Raw genomic sequence first — 18,029 nt, 5'->3', positions numbered from 1 at the left:
CTATATATAAAATAGGTAAACAGTAAGGACCTACTGTAAGGCACAGGGAACTATATTCAATATCTTGTAATAACCTGTAATGGAAAAGAATCTGAAGAAGAACATATATGTATGTGTGTGTAACCGAATCACTTTGCTGTACACCTGAAACTAACACAACATTGTAAATCAACTACACTTCAATTAAAAAAAAAGATAACTGGCTATGTAAAAAGGCAAATGCATGTTCTTCGTGTTGCCTCTGGCAGCTTGGTTAAAACCCATTGTGATATTCTTTGGAGTGCTGTGAACCTCCAGACATTTAAAATGGCATAGTGGGAGCATTGTGGAAAGATGCATATTAATATTTAAGTTTCCCACAGAATCTGTTGTGCTTGAAAAACACTATCATATGAGGATAATGGGTACCCTCTGGTTATTTTATAGCCTCTAAATTACGCAGGTCAACATCACTGCATTTTAACCTCTCATTCCCGTGCAACAAAACATTCGGTGAATCATTATTCAGACATGCTGATTTCTTTCTTCATGGCACAAGTTATGAAGTATTTATTTAAATGGTCTAATGCTTTACATCCTTGCTAATATTTCCCAAATATAAATTTTATGTGTGCTAAAATAATTGTAGTGGTTTTGGTATTTGACTAATTGTTTTAAACCCAACTTTTTATGAAATAAAAATATCAAAACACTATGTTAAACTTGAACCAGATCATGGGACTAATGTTTTCTAAAATTCAAAATGTTTGCTTCTTTCCAAGAATAATTTTGTTTTGTATTGAATGTCTTAATCTGTTGTTAGTGTATTGCTTTGGAACAAAAACTGAAAAAATTGACTGAAGATTTGAGTTGTCAGCGTCAAAATGCAGAAAGTGCCAGATGTTCTCTGGAACAGAAAATCAAGGAAAAAGAAAAAGAGTTCCAAGAGGTAAGGTAAATGGATTCATGAGGAGTTTGTCCAGAAGGCTCTTGTCAGCATTTCCTCGTTTGATCATTTGAAAAGAGGAGTGTCTGTCATTATTTGGGATGTTCCACTAGAGGGGAAATGCTTTGTGCGGAAAAGGCACTATATTTTCCTTCACACTTTTCCATCTTTTAGTTTTTGACTGGAGAAGGGACTGAGAATGTTCTTTTTTATCCACATTTTCTGATTTGTTTGAAATTTGATGCCAAGTAGAAAAGGATTGTATTTCTTATTTCAAACACTCTGTGTTGTAAAGGAAATTGTATTACATTCACCAGGTGTTTTTAAAGGCTGTGAGTTGGCAAATACATTAGGAAGGTAATTGATGGGGAGGGGAAAGAGGTTGGCAGACAATTAGGGCTGAAGATGCCCTTGCATAAGGCTTGGTATCAGTTTGAGGTGAGTTAGCCTTGAAATGGGTCTATAGTCTTTCAATGAGAGTGACTGGAAATGTTAACCTGGTGTCCCTGTGTGATTATCCAAGTTAATTGGTGGCATCTCCTTCCTGTCATTTTCAATGGTCGGTGGCATAAGCTATTTGACATTTTAAACTCCATTTTTGAGTGTGTTGATTTCTCAGCCGAGCTGTGACCGGCTACAGCTCGGCTCTACTCTTTTGCCCCTGGATACTTCAGAACAGAGGTGATTCATTTAAGTTGGGGATGAGGCGGGAACAGGCCAGTGTTCATGTGTTCTCCTGGCGGACTCCTTCCTCTTCCGCTCAGAGACCCGGATCTGATGCCCGGGACCTGTGCTAAGGCTGCCTGTATCAATCATCAGGTAGTCGCAGACCGGCTCCCATCATCTTCTGCTCTTACAGAAGAGCATTGCCTGGAGGAAGAATGAGTCTCGCCCTAGGATCTCCCTCGTTAACCGGCATCAGTTTGATGCATTTGTCTTTTGCTTTTTAGGAGCTCTCCCGTCAACAGCGTTCCTTCCAAACCCTGGACCAAGAGTTCACTCAGATGAAAGCCAAGCTCACCCAGGAGCTACAGCAAGCCAAGAACGTGCACAACATCCTCCAGGCTGAACTGGATAAAGTAGGGTGCTAACTGATTTCTCCCCCCTCCGTAACCTCCCCACCACCCCGTTTTTAATACATGTCATTTCTATACCACAGCGGACACATGATACCTTTAAAGAAAGAAAAAAAAAAGCTCTATCCTCACTTTCCTTACTTATCAAAGTGCAGAGCAAACTGAACCTTTCTGGGTCTGGGTTTTCTTGTTTAGAGGAGGAGGACAGTGAGTGAGGATCTCAGATCTGAAGGTCTGTGGGCGTCTCTGATGTTCCAGCGGTTCTTGGTCATGCCACCAGGTGGGAGCTATCCCAAGTATTTATGCTTCCAAATAGTCAAAGCACTGAAGATTATAATTTACTTATTTAACACTCACTGCACAAATGACCTCATCTGCTTTTATGGCTTTCTGTGTCATCCATGTGCTGATGACACCCGTGTTTACATCTCCAGCCTGGATGTCTGGTCTGAACTTCAGACTTGTGGGTGTGCATCTGATATTTCCACTCACACATGTAATAGGCATCCCACACTTAAAACATGTTATTAATGGAACTCCAGCTTTTTTCAGACTTGTTCTTTGCTTAGTCTTCCTTGTCCCGGTAAATAGCAATTCCGTTCTTCACATCGCTCAGGCTTAAACCTCAATGTCATCTTCAACTCCTCTTTTCCTCTCAACACCTCAAAGTAATCCATTAAAACTCTGCTGGCTCTACTTTTATTTATTCACACACACACATATACACATGTGTGTGCATGTGTATTTGGGTATTTCTGTGCATATGTATATTTGCATGCATGTGTATATGTGTGTATTATATGAATAGTATAAACTTTTCTGTGTGTTAGAACACAAAATCTATATAGAACAAATGTACAACAATAAATTATTATAAGGCATGCCTCTCTTGTGACCATTATATATGTCAGAGGATAGAATCTTGTTGGCCACCCCAGAAACCCTTCATGTACCACATACCTCCCTGCTAAGAATAAGCCTGACTTCTCTGTCTTTATGTTTTATACTGGATCTGACTGCGTTCACCATCTCCAGCTCTATGTGTGGTCTAAGACACATCATCTCTCACCTGGGTTTCTGTACCATCATCCTAACTGGTGTCCCTGCTTCCACCCTTCCTCCTCACAGTGTGTTTTCAATCAGCAGCCAGAGTGAGTCTTTTCAAGTGTAGGTCAGATCATGTCACTCCTCTGCTCAGAAGTCTGCAGTTACTCCCCATTTCTCAGAGTAAGAGTCGGGTCCTTCCAAATGTATACAGGAGCCTAGGTGGCCTTCCCACCACCTCACCCACTCACCCCATCTCCCACTCTCCCCTTGCTTACCTGTCCACGTGGCCTCCTTGGCATGGGGGGACACACCCAGCAAGTGGCAGCTTTGGGCTTTGCTCTTGGGGGTGCTCTGTCCCCAGACAGATCTGTAGGGTGTGAGCCTTCACTTTCTGAAGGCTTCTGCTCCAGTGTCACCTTATGAATGACATCTTCCCGTGGTCACTACATAGACCCCTGCCCTCAAGTACGTTCTGTTTCTTTACCTTGCTTTATTTCTCTCCATAAGGTCTATCACCTGACGTATAATAGAGTTATTTGTTTATTTAAATATTATCTTCCGGGGCTTCCCTGGTGGTGCAGTGGTTAAGAATCCGCCTACCAATACAGGGGACACAGGTTCGAGCCCTGGTCCGAGGAAGATCTCACATGCTGCGGAGAAACTAAGCCCGTGCGCCACAACTACTGAGCCTGTGCTCTAGAGCCCGCGTGCCACAACTACTGAGTCCGCGTGCTGCAACTACTGAAGTCCGCACACCTAGAGCCCGTGCTCTGCAACAAGAGAAGCCACCTCAATGAGAAGCCCACGCACTGCAACGAAGAGTAGCCCCTGCTCACCGCAACTAAAAAGAAAGCCTGCGCACAGCAACAAAGACCCAATGCAGCCAAAAATTAATTAATTAATTAATTTAAACAAGTATTATCTTCCTTCCATCACTCAGATCTTTGCATGAGGACAGGGTCTCGTCTGTTTAGTTTCCTGCTCTATCTGCAATGCGGAAGCACTAAATATCCAGAGCTTTATACTGTCAGAAGAAGCAACATGGTCATTCATTCTTTTCTTCTTTTTTTTTTCTTTGGCCGCGCCCTGAGGCTTGTGGGATTTTAGTTCCCCAACCAGGGACTGAACGTGGGCCCTCAGCAGTGAAAGCACAGAGTCCTAACTGCTGGACCGCCAGGGAATTCCCAATTCATTCTTTTCTTGACTTCACCCATTTCCCCTGAGAGGGTGACACATTTTAGAGTTTTACGCTGAATATGTCAGGTATTCATCTGTTGTCAGAGTTATACTTATTTTCTTAGTATTTGTTTCTTTCTTTTCTAAAAGTGAGGATTTACCAATTAGGTTGTCTCATTATATGAAAAATACAGGTTAATTCCCAAATGCAATTCCCTAGCAGCGTAGGACATGTTGATTTCTAGTAGCAGAGGAGCTGGGGATGGGGGAATGCAGGTGAAATGTGGAGAGCCAACATTTATTGACATCTCTTACGTACAAGGGATTATCTGAAGTTCTAATAGTCATTCCTTTATCTATCCATCAGTCCAAGTTTGGAAAAAAGAAAAAAAATCTTCCTGTGCCAGGATAAATTGTTATGAACTATTTATTGGATGTCCTCCAAGACGTTTAAAAATATACATTTGCAAACGTATAATTTTTTTTTTTTTTTGGTTTTAACTTTTGTTTAAAAAGGAACATTCTGTTGGTAGTGTCTGAGCCTTGTTTTTATCAGATGTTTTGTAGTTTATTTAGTCATTCCCCTACTGATGGGTATTTAGGTTCATGTAGCACCATTGGTAGTATCATTGGGCAGGTAAAGGTGTGTGTTGCTGGTGTTTCTGTAGGACAGCTTCCTACATGTGACATTGATGGCCTCGAGGGCATGTGTGTTCTCACGTGTGATAGGTACTTTCAAATTGCCCTCCAGAAAAGTCGTAGCAGTTCACCTGACACCAGCTGTAAGAGGCCTGTTTCCTCCCATCCTCTTAATAGGAGATAGTCCAGGTTTTAAAAAGTTTGCCAACTAAGGAGTGAAAAATGTTATCTTATCATTGTTTTAATTCACACTTTTAAAATATATTTATTTATTTATTTATTTGGCTGCCTCTGGTCTTTGTTGTGGCGTGAGGGCTCTTCGTTGTGGCGCACGGGCTTCTCTCTAGTTGTGGAGTGTGGGTTTTCTCTTCTCTAGTTGTGGCGCGTGGGCTCCAGAGCACATAGGCTCTGTGGTTTGTGGCACATGGGCTCTAGTTGAGAGGTGCGAGCTCAGTAGTTGCGGCGCATGGGCTTAGTTGCCCCGCAGCATGTGGGATCTTAGTTCCCTGACCTGGGATCAAACCCGCATCCTCTGCACTGTAAGGTAGATTCTTTACCACTGGACAACCAGGGAAGTCCCAATTCACACTTTCTTGATTACCACTGAGGTTATTGCTTTCAGAACGTGATTTGCCATTTGTATCTTTTGTATAACATTTCTGTTTCTGTCCTTTGCTCTTTTTTTAAATGGGCTTGCCTCTTTGTATATTGAATCAGATATGCTTTATGTGTTGTATTTTGGAAATACCGTTTTTATTCTGTTGTATTTATTGCAAATGTGTTCTCCCAGTTTGTTTTCTCAACTTTTGTTGTTTCTTATCTCATTTTTTAAAATTTAGTTTATTACTATTTATTTTTTAAATTTAGTTTATTACTATTTAGCTGTTTTATTTTTTGTGGTTGATTGTTTTCCTTGTGGCTTCCTCCTCAAACCCAGCCTTTTTCATCAGCATATGCTGCTGCCAAGTAATGTCACAGTTTGACATGACGGTATTTTAAGTTCAACTTCTAGGGCCTTATTAAGCTGTGACGTGTAGTGTGTCTCAACCAAAATAGATGGCATCAATTCTTATATTCCATGACCTTTTTATTCTTTAAGAATAAATAGTTATTTAAAAAGTAAAGAAAATAAAAATGAAGCTTTGCTTTGTTTTCTATTTGTAGGTCACATCTGTAAAGCACCAGCTAGAAAAAAAATTGGAAGAGTTTAAGGAAAAGTTCAGTAGAACTGAACAGACCTTACAGGCGAGTCAGACCAAGGAAAATGAGCTGAGGAGAAGCAGTGAGGTAAGTGAGGGAAGTGGGAGGGTTAAAGAATTTCTATACCATTTTCTAGTAGTTTATTATAGCTACATTTTTGTTTTTAATTTGCCAGAAGTATATATTACAAAGTGTTTTGTATATAATCTACGACATAGAACATGTGGGTTTTTTTTTTCACTTTCTATTCTGATATAACTTACTAATATGCATCTAGCAATTATACGAAAGCATGACTCATATTAAGACCATGTACTACTCTTTTGGTTTTTTTTAAGATTGTTTTAGAGCACCTGTGAGGTGGAAGGATGGAAGAAAGCAAGGGATTTTCTAAATGGAAAGAAACAAAACTGGTGATGGGGGAGGTATAATTTAAATCCCTTTTCCAAGGGTTGGCTTTTGAGTCATCAAATATTAAAAACCTTGTGCAAAGTGATGGACTTAAATGTAAAATTTTTTTACAGATAAAGAGTTTCTAGATTTAATATTGTTATAAAAGCATCAAGTAACTGTAAATTGTATTACTCTGGTTTTAGCAGTCAACATTAACTTTCATGTTGAGTGTGTACAGGCATGGGTGATGGTGTCTTTGCTGGTTTTTTTTTTTCTTTGGCCACGCTGCATGGTATACGGGATCTTAGTTCCCCCACCAGGGATCGAACCCGTGCCTCCTGCAGTGGAAGTGCGGAGTCTTAACCACTTGACCACCAGGGAATTCCCGTGACGGTGTCTTTGGAGAGTCATGGTAACAATACAAGATGGTGGATGAGGTTTCCCAATGGCACGGATTACAAGGCGTACCCTGATTTTGCTTCTACCGATAGAAGTTTATCTGTACTTACTTACTTACTTACTTTATTTATTATTTATTTATTTATTTATTTATTTATTTATTTATTTATTTATTTATGGCTGTGTTGGGTCTTCGTTGCTGCACATGGGCCTTCTCTAGTTGTGGTGAGCGGGGGCTACTCTTCGTCGCGTTGCTCGGGCTTCTCATTGTGGTGGCTTCTCTTGTTGCGGAGCATGGGCTCTAGGCACACGGGCTTCGGTAGTTGTGGCACACGGGCTCAGTAGTTGTGGCTCTTGGGCTCTAGAGTGCAGGCTCAGTAGTTGTGGCGCACGGGCTTAGTTGCTCCGTGGCATGTGGGATCTTCCCAGCCCAGGGCTGGAACCCATGTCCCCTGCATTGGCAGGCGGGTTCTTAACCACTGCGCCACCAGGGAGGTCCCCGTACTTACTTTAATTTGCTTCTCTCTTGATATATTTAGTTGCTTGGAGTTTATTTTAAAGGGCTTAATTAAGAACAATTTAGGGACAGTTAATAGACTGAAACAATATGAATAGAGTTATAAATCTGCATTGTAATTTTATGAAAAAGCACAGAACAGTAGAGGTTTCTTTTCCATCAAATGTCACAGGAAAGAATTTGTTTTCACTAATCTTTTAACTATTTTGCAATTACTTTTTAGATTGTACGGTTTTTTGTTTGTTTGTTTGTTTTTTAAGTTCTCTGTAAAGAAGTGATTTATCCAGGTGAGGCAAGTCTAAATATATTTATTCCCTCAGCTTCAAAGGGTGTATTATGGTTATAAAATCAGAACGTCTGTCAGTAGCAAAGAAGAGGTTGTTAAAGCAGCTATGGCCTCAGAGGGGTAATACTGCTGGAGAGAGGAGGCCACAGCCCCAGAAACCCGAGTGGAAGAAAACTTCATATCAGATGATGGTTTCATCAGCAAACGTTTTTAAATGAAAGCGTTTGTTTCAGCAAAACAAATGTTCGCCTTTTGGCCAGTGGGGACCAACCAACAGATGCTTCTGCTAACACTTCCACAGGCAGACTGGCACCGAACTCTTCTCTCTGTGAGCTTCCCTTTCAGCCAGGAACTCTCCCGTGACTCCACTGGCTGCCTGGTGGAAACATTTTGTAAAATCGATCGACTGGTTAAGAGGGTCCAAACACTTTGCAAACAGTTTACTTGGCCAAGGCTCCATAGTGGGCTGGACATTTCTTGCAGGTGTTTCTGAAGACTCATGCATCCCTGCAGGGCCTGGTTTGTCACCTGTGGAGCTGTCCACCATGAACTCGAGCTAAATGCCCGTCATGTTGCGCTTACTATTTCATTGATTTCTGTGTCCAGTGAGGGCAGTCATTGGAGGTGCGTAGCTCAGGGCCAGGGAATTCATTTAGTATTTGTCTTTAACGTACGTTTGTGTGTGTGTGCCTTCTTTTGAGGATGATATCAAGATTTCAAAGGGTTTAGCTGGCTCTTGCAGTTTGAATTGGTATTAGAATCAGAAAAGCAATTTACCCAGTTAGACTGGTGGTATAACTCCGAGGTAAAATTTTGGTGGCTTTAAAGTGAGCGAGATCTGAAATTGCATCACTTTTCTGCCACCTCCCTGCTATGTGACCTTGGGACAATGATTACCGTTTCTGAGTCTGACTTTCCTCATCTGCATATGGGGACTAATACTAACCCTCCCTTTTCAGAGCTGCATTAATGATTAACTTAAATATTGTATGTCAAATGTTTAGACCCGTGCCCAGCACATAAGGGCTCTATGGTCTTCACAACTGTTGTAACTTTTTGATGCTACCACTGTTTGCTGTCACCCATAGGCACAGAAAGGATGGGCAAAGGAAAGGGCATTTGAGATTTTTCACATATAAAATTACAGCCTATTCTAGTCTTATCGCACTGGGTATCTTTCTGTATCTAATTATAAGTACAAACAAGTTTAGCACGCTTATAGGTTTTGGATGCCGAAAAAATAAGACAGTTGTACTGAAATTTTCCTTGTCCATGTTTAGCAAACTAATATGCTGCTCACAGTGAGAAATTATCAGTAGTGGAAATGTGATTTAATGGCCCAGTCAAGGGTAAAGTTAGCATTTAGTATCAAAGTGAATGGAAGGTTTAGATAAGCTGCTAATCCAGCATCCAGTGCCAACCCCACAGCATTGGGGTTAGGCAATCATATACCATCATTTGACCGCCAAGATGAGGGAACACTTGCTTGGGGACCTTCCCGAGCGTGGGGACCTGTATTACAACGGGGTCCCCCTAAGGGGCCTGGTCTGGCAGGCAAGAATGATGAGGTAGAAGGGGAAACACACATCCTTTGCATCCATCCCTGGTTCACCATATAGACTTCGCCCAGCAGGGGACGTATTAAGCTTCATTCATGGATGGGATCACGAAATGCCACACAGTAACTGAAATTTGTTTTGTCTGGTCCTAGGAAATGATGCTTCCCTGGCTGCTCCTAAACTAAAGTTGATCTGGGTGGAATTGCTCGCTAAGCTCTAAGGCTGGCTTGTGGTTATAGGGTTTTTTGTTGTGTTTTTCCAGACTAGTGCCCAACTCTGCAAATCACATGAGGTTGCAAGAGACGCCTAGGAGAATATATCCTTGTATGCTTAACGCATCGTTGGCAATGAGCTACCCAGTCAAGTCTTAAGTGGCTGTAAGCTGTGCAGAAAACTAATTGCTGATGGGTGGCAGCCTACAGCTCCATTTTCAGGTGTTCATTTTCTAAATTCTGGCTTTTTAAAATTCTTGGGTTGGCCATAGCCATAGCATGATAAGCCTGCTGGGTCCTGGGATTGGCTGAACATTTCTTCATTTGAAACAAGTATTTATGGAACTACTGCCAGAATAGACAAAGACATGTTAGTCTTTTCATTGAGCTTAGTATTCATTTAAATGTCTCCCGTTATACACAGAGATGGATAGAGATGAACAGACACATAAGCATAAGTTGCACCCTCCCTCCTGGGGTCCCTCCCCACCTCTTCTCCTCCTTTTCACCTCCCTTCCTCCTACTGGGATGCACCCAGCTTTGTATACAGTGTCTGGTCAGCTTTCTTGTCACGCCTCTGGGTGTAGGTGCCATTTGACTTGATGATTTTTTTTTAGGGTAAAAAATATAAGTTGCAAAATAAAAATGCTAAGTCAATTCAGATGGTTACATTCTAGTTACTCTCTTATGTTGAGCTCATTTAGCTGATCTTAGCATTGATCACACACTTCTAGCTGCTGTTAAATTTTAGGAGGAAACACTACTGATAATTCTCCATTACCCTTGTTAAAGTGCGTTCAGGTATTTTTCCTTTCACATCTGTGATCTCATTTGAGTGGTGATTATTTGGAGCCTGAAGCGCAAACAAGCGATTATAGATTCTCTAGTTGAATGATGCTAGTATAAGTCAGTAACATCATCGCACTTTAGTGATCATCCTTTGCAGAATTTCACAATGGCTGGTATGAACGTCAGTCTTGAGACGAGCTGGAGCGGGCTTTTAGTTCTGGTTGATCTCTTCATTTGATAGCTTGTCAGTTGAGCTCACGGAAAGGAGGCAGGATCAGGACAAAGGAGACAGAAATATATAACTGTAACGGACTCTGTCTTATTTTGATGATGAAATGAACATATATACATGAATACAGCAGCTGCCAGCAAGTTTTCAAGTGCTTTCTACCAGCCAGATTCTCCCTCTTCTTGAATTTGGCTTTGCTATGTTGGTACCCATCTGCTGGTAGTAACCAGACTGATAATTGAAGGCAGGCTTCCAGCACTGAATTGCCAGGGCCATCTGTTTTCCAACAGTGCAGTAGAGTTTTGGAGGATGGGTCTTAATTGTTTCTTTAAGATTCAAAAATTTCCCCTCCTTTTCAGCTTTTCAGAGGGATATTTTTTAAGTGTGTGTGGTGTGTGTGTGTGTGTGTGTGTGTGTGTGTTTTAAAGTCAGGCTTATGAATCCCACCGCCCCCACCAAGGATGGGAGTTGCTTGATTCTGTCAGTTTGTAATGATATATGCCAATTCCCAGTGGTCCAGAGGGTGGCATATAATATAGGTTGAAATACTTATCAGCTGAGCTGTAATATCATTGAAGGTTGAACAGCAGGTTGAGGAATATGGATAGAGGATTTATAATATTTATTATGCAAGTCATGTGGCTAATAAGAAGCATTTTTATTCGGCATGCAAATATTGCTTCATTTTAAGACTCAGAAAAATAGACAGGTCTCCCTAGAAAATAGAATGGGGCTGCATATGTGTCTCTGCTACTCTATGGCACATCGATGCATGGGTCCTTCATTTAATCAGGTACCCAAAGGACCTGTTTTCACTGTGAAATCTCAGATTCCTCCACCTAGAAATAATTCTTCCATGCTCCAGCCCTCTGATTTCCCATAGCACACTTCATCTCTCTTGAGGATGTAGTGCATCTTGGTGTGTATTAAGTGATTGGTATTACATCTTCCCCCACTGGCGGGTACCTGGTCCTGGGGGCAGAGACTCTCAGTTTGTAGCTGCATCTTTCATAATGCCCATTCCAACATCTTTACATTGCAGACTTTCTTAATAAACATTTATTAAAGGTAATTTTACTCATAAAGACATTCCCATAACAGTGAACCTTAAGATGGTTTTACAACGAAACATCAAAATTTGTCACGTGAATTTTTTGGTTCGATAGCACCTCAGAACTTTGCAAAGATATATTTGGTCATTCAGGTGTGATGGGAACTTGGAGCACTTGTGTCTTTGGGGAGCTTGTAAATAGGGTTTTCCTTTATGAACGAACACTCTCACAACCGTAGGGACATACAGAAAGTTCAAAAAATATATTTCTTGAAGTAAAAAGATTATCATCCGTTTTGGGTTTTGTGCTTTTGACTTCTATTTATAAAATCATTTTATTGAAGTAAAACTATGGAACTTCATCGCTCAAAGGGAAAGTGTGATTCCTCCCCTAGTGAGATACACACACAGTCCCATTAGGGACCCTCACCAATGCAGAAGTCCTAAGCTGCTTGAGCATCTGCTTGGGTGATAACTAACTAAACCTGTGCTTTAGGAAATGAAGAGGGAAAACAGCCTCCTTAAGAGTCAGTCTGAGCAAAAGGCCAGAGAAGTCTGCCACCTGGAGGAAGAACTGAAGAAGGCCAAGCAGCGTTTGAGTCAGAGCCAGAACTTTGCAGAAGAAATGAGGGGTGAGTAAACGTAGCGTTTTTGAGTTCTTTCTCTAGGCTAATGTTCCCACGAAGGAGGATGGATATCATTAGAAGCTTCTTTGAATTTTTCCATATCTTCTCCCAGAGAGATGCCTGCAGTTGATGTGGAAAAAGTTTTTGCTTTTCCACTTTTTCGTTTCCAGAGTGATAGTTGGACTTTTTTTTTTTTATTGGAACACACTGAGTCCCCAGATGCCTGGTTTTCAGCACTTTGAAACCAGAAGGGTAAATATTTTCCACACAAAAGTAAATTGTCGGGGCTGTCTCTCGCCCCAGAGTGCTATTTTGTGTCTCAAGTGGGTCTGTTAGTTACATCCAGACGGCGCATCTTCTTACCCATCACCATTTCCCTTATAATGGAAAATCCTATGTTAAATGCGTGTTTTCCCAGCCCTTAGTGACCATTGTTTTGGGATGGCTTACTTGACTGAATGATTTTATTTCCTTACTCTCTGTATAGCCATAGAATGATGCTGTATACACCAAATGAATCCACCGTTTGTTTCACATTTATGTATATGTGCCTTGAGTCTTTACTTACATTTATGTTCTCCCCTGAGGTATTTGCACATCTTGGATTTCTTTTAACTTGACTTGTGGAACGGGTGTCACACTTCTCTGTGACTGTTTTCTTTTTAAATTCCAGTCTCCCTAAGACAGCTTTCAATTTTTCCATGGCAGGAGGTAGAAATGTCAATCTTCAGCTTTTTTGAAAGAAAACTATAGGAAAAGAAAGGGTTAGGGCGTTTTTCAGTGTTGGTCATCAGTATCATTGTTTGAGGTCCTCACACGCAAAGTGGATTGATATCCCCTGTGGTGCTGTCTCCACCAGCCTTCCACTCTCAGTATGTAGCCTGAGATTAGAGGGCTAAAAATAGGAATGATTTCTAGTTACATCTGAGTTTATAATACATGCTACCTTTTTCATCTACTATTGAGATTCTCAACTTTTATTCTTCCTCAACATACTTGGGAAGCCTTCCCATCATTGTTGAATGAAAGCAGTGTGGTTATTCTCAACTAGGAGGGGCCGGTGGGCAGAGGGGAGTTTTTAGGCAGAGGACAGGTGGTAATGGAGTTTGTGATGTCTTCCTGATGATTCTCATCTTCACAGGCACCACCCTCACTCTGAGGGGCTGGGATGTGGGGGGATATTGCTTCTCAGTGATAGTCACACGTAGGCCTCGAGAGTTACTGATATATAGCACCATATACTATTAAGATATATATATATTAGTTGAAGTATAGTTGATTTACATGTCAGTTTCAGGTGTACAGCACAGTGATTGTGTTTTTTATACACACACACACACACACACAGAGACACACACACACACACACACACATATATATATCCTTTTTCAGATTTTTTCCCCTTATAAGTTATTACAAAATATTGAGTATAATTCCCTGTAGCACTTTATACTCTAGTACTTATGCCTGATCCTATGGATTTTTTGGCTAAAATGGCAAAGAAGTTATTTACTTTTCTGAGAAATCCAGAATACTCCATAGTATTCCTGAGATATTTCCATTTTAGTGCTGCTCTTGTCACACTTTTCTCTCCTTGAATAAGTATTTCCAAAGGGCAAAAGTATGCATATACATAAACACATACAAGGAAAAAGAATAAAAGAAAGTTTCATGTGCTTAGGCAAATAATCCCTTGGTATTTTATACAACAACACTTTATTAAGCTGCTGAGAAAGAAGACAAACAAATGTACTGCCATCCTGAAAGGACCATTTTCTCATTGTCTTTATATAAGCTTAGATAATTATCAGGTGATCTACTTTCAAGGAGGTATGCAGGCAATAATGCCAGTTTTTACAGGACTTGAGAAGCTGTTAGTTTGTTTGGATTTTTTTTTTTTTTAGAGTTTAGAACTCTTGTAGAGTAAATATTTATTAAAACCATGACAACTTAAAAAAAATTTTTTTTTTAATAGCTAAGAATACTTCTCAGGAAACCATGTTAAGAGATCTTCAAGAAAAAATAAATCAGCAAGAGAATTCCTTGACTTTAGAGAAACTGAAGCTTGCCTTGGCTGATCTGGAAAAGCAGCGAGATTGTTCTCAAGACCTTTTGAAGAAAAGGGAACATCACATTGAACAACTGAATGAAAAGTTAAGCAAAACAGAGAGAGAGTCCGAAGCTTTATTGAGTGCTTTGGAATTAAAGAAGAAAGAATATGAAGAATTGAAAGAAGAGAAAACTCTGTTTTCTCGCTGGAAAAGTGAAAATGAACAACTTTTAAATCAGATGGAATCAGAAAAGGAAAGCTTGCAGAGTAAAATTCATCACTTGGAAACCTGTCTTAAGACACAACAAATAAAAAGTCACGAATACAATGAAAGGGTAAGAACATTGGAGATGGAAAGAGAAAATCTAAACGTCGAGATCAGGAACCTTCACAACGTGATAGACAGCAAGACTGCAGAGGCAGAGACACAGAAGCAAGCTTATGGAGAACTACAACAGAAAGCCGAGTTCTCAGATCAGAAACATGAGAAGGAAATAGAAAATATGTGTTTGAAAATTTCTCAGCTTACCGGGCAAGTTGAAGATCTAGAAGATAAGCTTCAGTTACTCTCAAGTGAAATAATGGACAAAGACCAGCGTTACCAAGACTTGCATGCTGAATCTGAGAGCCTCAGGGATCTGCTAAAATCCAGAGATTCCTCTGTGGTGACAAATGAGTCTCATCAGAGAAGTCTTTTGGCATTTGAACAGCAGTCTGCAGTGAATAATTCCTTTGCAAATATAACAACTGAAGAACAAGAAAGTGTGCCTTCAGAAAGGAGCAAATGCCATTTAGAAACAGACCAAAGTCCAAAAAGCTCATCCATGTTACAAAACAGAGTCATTTCTCTTGAATTTTCATTAGAGTCTCAAAAGCAGATGAACTCAGATCTGCAAAAGCAGTGTGAAGAATTGGTGCAAATCAAAGGAGAAATTGAAGAAAATCTCATGAAAGCAGAACAGATGCATCAAAGTTTTGTGGCTGAAACAAGTCAACGAATTAGTAAGTTACAAGAAGACACTTCTGTTCATCAGAATGTTGTTGTTGAAACTTTAGTTGCCTTGGAGAGCAAGGAAAGAGAGTTGCAACTTTTGAATGAAAAATTAGAAACTGAGCAGGCAGAGATTCAAGAATTAAAAAAGAGCAACGATTTACTTCAGGAATCTCTAAAGGAGCTACAACTTTTGTCTGAAACTCTGAGCTTGGAGAAAAAGGAAATGAGTTCCATCATTTCTCTTGATAAAAAGGACATTGAAGAGCTGACCCAAGAGAATGGGACTCTCAAGGAAATTAATGCAACCTTAACCCAAGAGAAGATGAAACTGCTCCAAAAAACTCAGAGTTTTTCAAACTGTATAGATGAAAGAGACAAAAGCATTTCAGAGCTATCTAACCAGTACAAACAAGAAAGACTTACTTTACTCCAAAGATGTGAAGAAACAGGAAATGCATTTCGGGATCTTAGTGAAAAATATAAAGCAGAGCAGGAAAAGAACTCTAAATTAGAATGCTTGCTGAATGAATGCACGAGTGTTTGTGAAGATAGAAAAAATGAACTGGGACAGCTAAAGGAAACATTTGCAAGGGAACACCAAGCATTTGTATCGCAATTAGCATTAGCTGAAGAAAGAAACCAGAGTTTAATACTAGAGTTGGAGACAGTGCAGCAAGCCCTGAGATCTGAGATTACAGATATCCAAAGCAATTCCGAGAGGGAGGCTGACGGTTTAAAGCAAGAAATCATGACTTTAGAGGAAGAACAAAGTAAAATGCAACAGGAAGTTAATGCCTTATTACAAGAGAAGGAGCACCTGATGGAATTAATGAAGACGAAACATGAGCATCAGCATCTAGAATTGGAACCAATTCAAGACTCTGTGAAAGTAGCAGAGAGGAAGATAAATACATGTCACGTTCAACTTCCGATGGACCTTGACGTTAAAGATGCTTCTCTAGACACTTATAATGCGCAACTGGCACAAGTAGAAACTAAAGTGAGAAACATGGAATTAAAACTTCAGGAGAGTGAGAAGGAGGAGTACCTACATCACGAATTACAAATTAGAGGAGAATTAGAAACTGGAGATGTGCAACAAGGCACCCAGTCACAAGATATTAGCGGCCTTGGAAACTTTGAAATAGATCCAGAGGAAAAATATATTTCGGTGCTTCACGAGTTGTCAACCAGTCAGCAGGACAATGCCCACCTGCAGTGCTCTCTACAGACGGCAATGAACAAGCTGGACGAGTTAGAGAAGATGTGTGAGGCGTTGCAGGTGGAAAAGCTTGAACTCATGTCTGAGCTGAACGACTCAAGATCAGAATGTGTCACAGCAACTAGCAAAATGGCAGAAGAGGTAGGGAAACTAGTAAATGAAGTTAAAGTATTAAATGACGAAAATGGACTTCTCCAAGGTGAGTTAGTGAAAGAAACGCCAGAAAGTGAATTTGGTGAACAGCAAGATGAGCAGACGTCTGTGTCCTTAAATCCTTTGGATGACAGTAATTCCTATGAGCACTTGACAGTGTCAAACAAAGAAGTTCACATGCACTTTGCTGAATTACAGGAGAAATTCTCATCTTTACAGAGTGAACACAAAATTTTACATGATCAGCACTGTCAGATGAGCTCTAAGATGTCAGAGCTACAGTCCTACATCGACACATTAAAGGCTGAAAATTCAGTCTTGTCCACGAGTCTGAGAAACTCTCAAGGCGACTTGGTAAAGGAGGTGATGCCAGAACCCGGGGAGAAGCATTTACTGTCCTTGTCACTCTCTGGTGTGACTGACAGCCCTGGTAATGCAATAGAATCCTCTTTTTACAAAGATCTTTTAGAGCATATGGGAGAAACATCCCTTTTGAATACTTTAGACAGGACTGTTTTGGCAAACCAGTCCAGTGTAGAGGAGGTCTCTTGCAGTAGTCTGGAGGAGGAGAATCTGACTGAGAAAGAAATCCCCTCTGCCCCGGTGAGGAGCATTGAAGAACTTGAGACCGTCTGTCAGATGTACCTGCAGTCCTTCAAGAAGCTAGAAGAGAAAATTGAAAGTCAAGGGATTACGAAAAATAAGGAAATCGAAGAACTCGAACGGTTACTAAGTTCTTCAAGGGAAGAGCTTGACTGTCTCAGGAAGCAGTATTTGTCAGAAAATGAACAGTGGCAGCAGAAGCTGACAAGTGTGACAGCAGAGATGGAGTCCAAGTTGGCGGCAGAAAAGAAACACACGGAACACCTTACACTTGAGCTCGAAGTAGCACGACTCCAGCTTCAAGGTCTGGACTTAAGCTCTCGGTCTCTGCTTGGCACCGACATAGAAGATGTAAGTATGTGCGATTGACATGCTATTTCTCTAATCGAGTGCCTAGTCGGCACGTAATCAATGTTTGTTGAATTGACATCGACATTAAATCTAAACTAAAATATTTTTAGGGTTCAAGGACATAAGAACAAAATATAACAAAGTTTTGAAAAAATAAACCAGAACTTTAGGAAAGTGAGACAACTTTATTTGGGGAGTACATTTCTATCATGATTATCTTTAAACACTATTATATTGGACATTACTAAAGATGTTTTTTAAAGACTCCTAGAGAAAATCATGTTACAGAGTCAGAGCATGTTCTTCAGCACGTCTGTGTGTTTTCACTCTTTGTGAGTTTATAAAGCACATTGAATATCAAATTGGAACTTAGGAATGGTAAGGTGATATGAATTTTAACCTCTCTTGCCCTTTTCAGACTGTTTTTAACATTACAGTTATAGTCATGAACCTAAATATTGGAGAAATATTATGTATTTCTAATACTTTTCTGACAATTTGCTTGGATACAAATTTGGATATCAAATCTATG

The 18,029-nt window shown here is 40.3% G+C and overlaps 1 protein-coding gene across 2 annotated transcripts in view; it reads left to right on the top strand.

Annotated features, from left to right (window-relative positions):
- CENPF (centromere protein F) overlaps positions 1-18,029 on the top strand; it is a 58,715-nt gene that overhangs the window by 20,997 nt on the left and 19,689 nt on the right. For both annotated transcript variants that reach the window (XM_068541435.1, XM_068541434.1), the window contains exons 8-12: positions 803-928; positions 1,876-2,004; positions 6,028-6,150; positions 11,995-12,130; positions 14,100-17,497. In XM_068541435.1, coding sequence (XP_068397536.1) covers positions 803-928; positions 1,876-2,004; positions 6,028-6,150; positions 11,995-12,130; positions 14,100-17,497 — 3,912 coding nt within the window. The remainder of the gene's footprint in view (positions 1-802; positions 929-1,875; positions 2,005-6,027; positions 6,151-11,994; positions 12,131-14,099; positions 17,498-18,029) is intronic.

This window comes from Eschrichtius robustus, chromosome 3, assembly GCF_028021215.1.
Source record: "Eschrichtius robustus isolate mEscRob2 chromosome 3, mEscRob2.pri, whole genome shotgun sequence".
Classification (NCBI taxonomy): Eukaryota; Metazoa; Chordata; class Mammalia; order Artiodactyla; family Eschrichtiidae; genus Eschrichtius; species Eschrichtius robustus.
The sequence above is the reverse complement of the archived record's forward strand: the minus strand, read 5'-3'. Positions and strand labels throughout refer to the sequence as shown.